Genomic DNA, 4,585 nt, shown 5'->3' on the forward strand with positions numbered 1-4,585 from the left:
GTCCCACCTGATTTCTAATATAGAGAAAACAAAAAAACACTTACTCAAACAAGATTTGGAACGTCCCAGCACCTAAGCCATACATACAACCTTGCATTTTGAAATTGCTTCCCTCTTTTTCCCCTCCAAACTTTCAAAGAAAACTTTTCTTTTCTAGAAGTAGAGAAATAAAAGACCAACAAAAATAGTATATCATCAATATTACAGCCGCAATTCCGCAATTACGACTGCTAACAAAAATTTAACATTATGAATTCTTAACAAATAATAAATGATATCACAACACATCTTAATCTGAGTTCCTTAAAAATCATTAACAGTAAATTCATTCCCAAATTTCAAGCCCATATGTATTACATACAACCATCATTTTTGATAGAGATCTCCTACTTAACAACTTACATTTCAAGGAGATAACCACATGCTACATGATCAAAAGAAACACTATAAAATAGAAAGTTGTACATAATTTCACATCACTCATGGATTCTCCACATGAACCTTTCTCTTCTTCTTGAAACCAAAAGGACTAACCTCACTATCACATACATCTAAACCATGCCAAACTAGCCTAGGCAAATACCTTCGAAAATAGAAATTATTGGAGCTAAGGTGAGAGCCCTCAAGCACTTCAACCTGTGCAAATCCAGGCCGCCAGTCGTCATTTCCAACTAACTTGAGGTACAAGTAACAGATGGGGGACTCAACACATGGTGCCGTGACGACAAACTCATCGACCACACATGCTTGAAATGGTTTACTTGGGATGTCATCAAGAACCTCAGGCTCCAATGGGTCAACTTGTCTTAGATGCTTGGAATTTAGGGTTCTAACCAATACTTCACTTGAGTTTGTGTCTCCAAATCTTAGGCTCACATGATTTGACGTTTCAGCTCCCCATGTACATGTGGTTTCTATAGTGATTACATAGGTGCAATTTTTCTGAAATGTTCAAAGACAAAGTTTGTTAACAAAATTATTTTAATTGATAATTGATAGACATAAAATTAAACGGACCATGTATTATCAGAGTCGTCTTTAAGAACATGCAAGATGGATTAGAGTACAGATTTCAAAATTCATCACAGTAAAACTTTAGCAAAAAAATCTCATAAAATAGTTATCACAATTGAACCGTGATTACAAAGATTTTGAACTCGGCCTTGTGTAATACTATTACCTTTTGTAATGGTGCTTCTACACTCTCACATCCAGCTACAATAACATGCAAAAGCACACAACAAAAGATGAAATATCCTCCTCCATTGTTCTTCATCAGCTCCATTTTGTTGTCTTTTAAGGATACAAAGATATGACATCTTGTTGCACTTACTCGTTTTAACTTAGAATATATAGATAGAATATATAGATTGATATTCTGATTTTTCATTCTTAACTTGACTCACTCGTAAAGTGCATATTCCGAAATATTTTATATGTATTATAGCTCTTTATGTTTTTCTAATTGGAAAGAGCTTCCTTTAATTTCACTTATGCTTCTTCACTTTACCCGAGCTTAATTTTTTCTTGATTAAGGGAAGGTATCCGGTTAATGCTAATCCATTGTTGGATTAAAGGTTCATTAAAGCTAGATTCCCTTGCTTTTTATGTATGATATAGTTGAACGGATCAATTCTTGCACCACCTTATTATAAAATAATAATTAAATTTCTCCTAATTAATGTTGAAGAATATTTCCAGGATTCGCAGTCACGTTAAAGCTATCTCAATTTCGGTCGATACAGGTGTTGCAACAACTACAATTTATTCTTTATTATATAAAACGATAATAACAATATCGATATCGACATTCAATAAAAAATGTTCCTACTAAAATTATAACACTAAAGTTTATAAATTAAAAGAAGAAAGAACACCTAAATATCCCTATAAATTGACGTGTTTTTGTTTTTCGTGTATTTTTATATTTGAGGATAAAGTCCTCAAATGTTAAATTTCATTTGATTTTAGTCCATAAATTATAAATACGCAGGAAAATTTGCAGGTTTCCTGCAGATTTTTCTTCGAATTTTCCTGCGAATTTCAATTTAAGAATTAAAACTAAAAAAATTTTAACATTCAGGGACTATTTTCGAAAAAAAAATTTAAATAACTAGGTTTGATAAAAAAGATACGAAAAAAACCATGTTTTCGGGGTATTTACCAAACTGTCTAGGTTTGGGATATCAGAATACTGAATGCGCCAAATGAAATGACGTATAGGTGTAAATTTTGGGTGCATGCGCCAAATGAAATGGCATGCCCTAAAATCCTAAAGGTTTGCGCCAAATGGAATGGCGCATAAGTCTAGGGTTTTGCCCTAGAAGCCAAACCATTTGGCGCCTTAGTTCAAGGTTTTTTTTTTTTTTTTTCATTTTTTTTATTCATTTTACTGAATATATTAAATTTAAAATTTTTTTTTATTTTATTTGTTATGATATTTACAAAAATAAATTTGTAAAATATTTTTTTCGCCTTAAAAATGTAATGCAGAAAACGAAAATCAAAATTGTAACATCGATTACAATATAATTTAAGAACTAAACATCGATTACAATATAATTTAAAAACTAAACATCGGTTACAATTAATTTCAGAAACGATACCAAAGATTAATGAAAAATACAACAACATGATCAATGACGTCCATCACCAAGATAGCCATCCGTTCCGCAACCTGGTCTTATAATGGGACGTTTATCGCGATCGTTGATTCCGCCGCGAATATTGACACCGCCTCTTGCCCTAGCTCTACCCCTACCCCTGCCCCTTTGTGCTTCTTGTTGGGTTTGTGTCACGGGGGCTGGTACTGGGATGTCGCGTGGATCGCTGTCTATGAATTCGTCGACGCCCCCATAATTATCCGGAAAACCGCTGTTGTAAAGTCGGCTACCCATTCCCTCAAATGTGTTTATTCGTGGTGGTGGAGTGGGGTGGGAAAAGACCTCCGGTTCATAGCATCCCGCAGCACTAGAACTACCTTGGTTAAAGCCGAATTGGTTTGTAGGTGTTGCGTAGCCGGAGGGGGCGCCACGGTAAGAGGATTCACCATGAGGACCATCGTCGGGACTAAGATGAAGGCTAGATGAACCGGGAGTTAGGTTTTGGCCGAATCCCCTTGAGGACCCAGCAAATGTTGCAAATCCGAATGGTTGTGAGTGGGTCTGATATTGGTCCGAGGAAGGATGGCGGTCTTCATACCCTTGTAATGGTTGAGATTGGGATTGGAACATATTTGATTGGCGGATGTTGCGTGCGGAACGGGATGGAGTACTGAAAATATTTTGTTGTTGTTGCTGGAGTTGTTGTTGTTCCTGGAGTTGTTGTTGTTGTTGCTGTTGTAGGAGTTGTTGTTGGCGTTGTTGTAGGCGTTGTTGTTGTCGTTGCTGTTGTCGTTGTTGTTGCCGGAGTTGTTGTTCTTGTTGTTGTTGTTGTGGTTCTTCTTCCGGTTGTTGTTGTTGTGGCAAGATGTAGTTCTGTGCACGGGGATCAATCAAATAGAACGGAGCTGCAAGAAACAGGTTAGGGGATGTGGCTGTACGATACCAACTCATGTACTCGGCGGTCGGTTTCATCTCATGGTCACTGACGGGGAAGTTCAGGACATATTGACGACGGTTCTTCCACATCTGGCGGTGTTCGGGTGCAAAATCCTTCCAGTTTTAATGTGTCCATTGATGATTGACTCGTTTGAGGTGCCACCGTCCCACGTCAGTTGGAGGGTCTGGTATACGTTGGCGCATTCCGAACTGTAGCATAACACGGTCACTTTGATGCATTTCAATGATGTTGTACCGGATTATGCAACACTTTGTGGTCCAAATTTCTGCATCCTGATCTCTAGGCACATGCTCACATTCGAGATACGGTCTCCATATAAACTGCATGCATAAGAGTTATACATTATGTCGGGAAATTATTTATAAAAAATAAATATATAAAAGAGAAAAGGGTTAGAGATAAAACCTGTTGAGGTCCTAGGTGATCAATCAGCGTGCGGTACATTGCTATATTTGACCGCGGATTTAGTTGGAAGTCCATACCTTTCACGCAAAATCTACAACATAAATGTAGTGGATTAGTTATTCTGGAGTAGAGCATAATCCACCAATTGTGTATTAAAATTTATGGTATACTAAAAAATTACCTCAACGCATACGGAAAGGTCCATTCGCCATTGTTAACCGGGGCCAGTATGGGCATCCTCCACCACCCCCACACCTGTACCAACAGGGCGCATCCATAGAATGTGCAAGATTCAGCTTTTGCGTTCTTGCATAGCGATTGGTAGACCGTAGCCAGCACTGCAGACCCCCAGCTATACAGACCAACTCTAGTAAAATCCATTAACAAACGAAGATACATAAAATTAACCGTGTTACCAGTGCTATCTGGGAACAAAACGCATCCAATTAGCAGGAGTATGTAACATCTAGTTTTTTGAAGTATGGTCTCTTGGGGAGACGCATCATTCAATTCAAACCGATCATAATAAAGCCTTAACCTCTTAAGGTTAATGCCCTGTCCCCTCGCACCAACCCGTCCCTCTACCAAGTCTATGCCAAGAGCCTGAAAGCATAAGGAG

The 4,585-nt window shown here is 37.8% G+C and overlaps 1 protein-coding gene across 1 annotated transcript; it reads right to left on the reverse strand.

The window, feature by feature from the left end:
- Positions 1-254: 254 nt before the first annotated feature.
- On the reverse strand, positions 255-1,309 carry LOC131611805 (embryo-specific protein ATS3A-like). Its single transcript, XM_058883670.1, has 2 exons — positions 1,181-1,309; positions 255-942 (listed from the first exon to the last, which is right to left on the reverse strand). The coding sequence occupies exons 1-2, from the start codon at positions 1,283-1,285 to the stop codon at positions 481-483; spliced, it is 567 nt and encodes a 188-aa protein (XP_058739653.1). The 5' UTR covers positions 1,286-1,309; the 3' UTR covers positions 255-480.
- Positions 1,310-4,585: the final 3,276 nt, after the last annotated feature.

This window comes from Vicia villosa, linkage group LG6 (genome assembly GCF_029867415.1).
Source record: "Vicia villosa cultivar HV-30 ecotype Madison, WI linkage group LG6, Vvil1.0, whole genome shotgun sequence".
Lineage (NCBI taxonomy): Eukaryota > Viridiplantae > Streptophyta > Magnoliopsida > Fabales > Fabaceae > Vicia > Vicia villosa.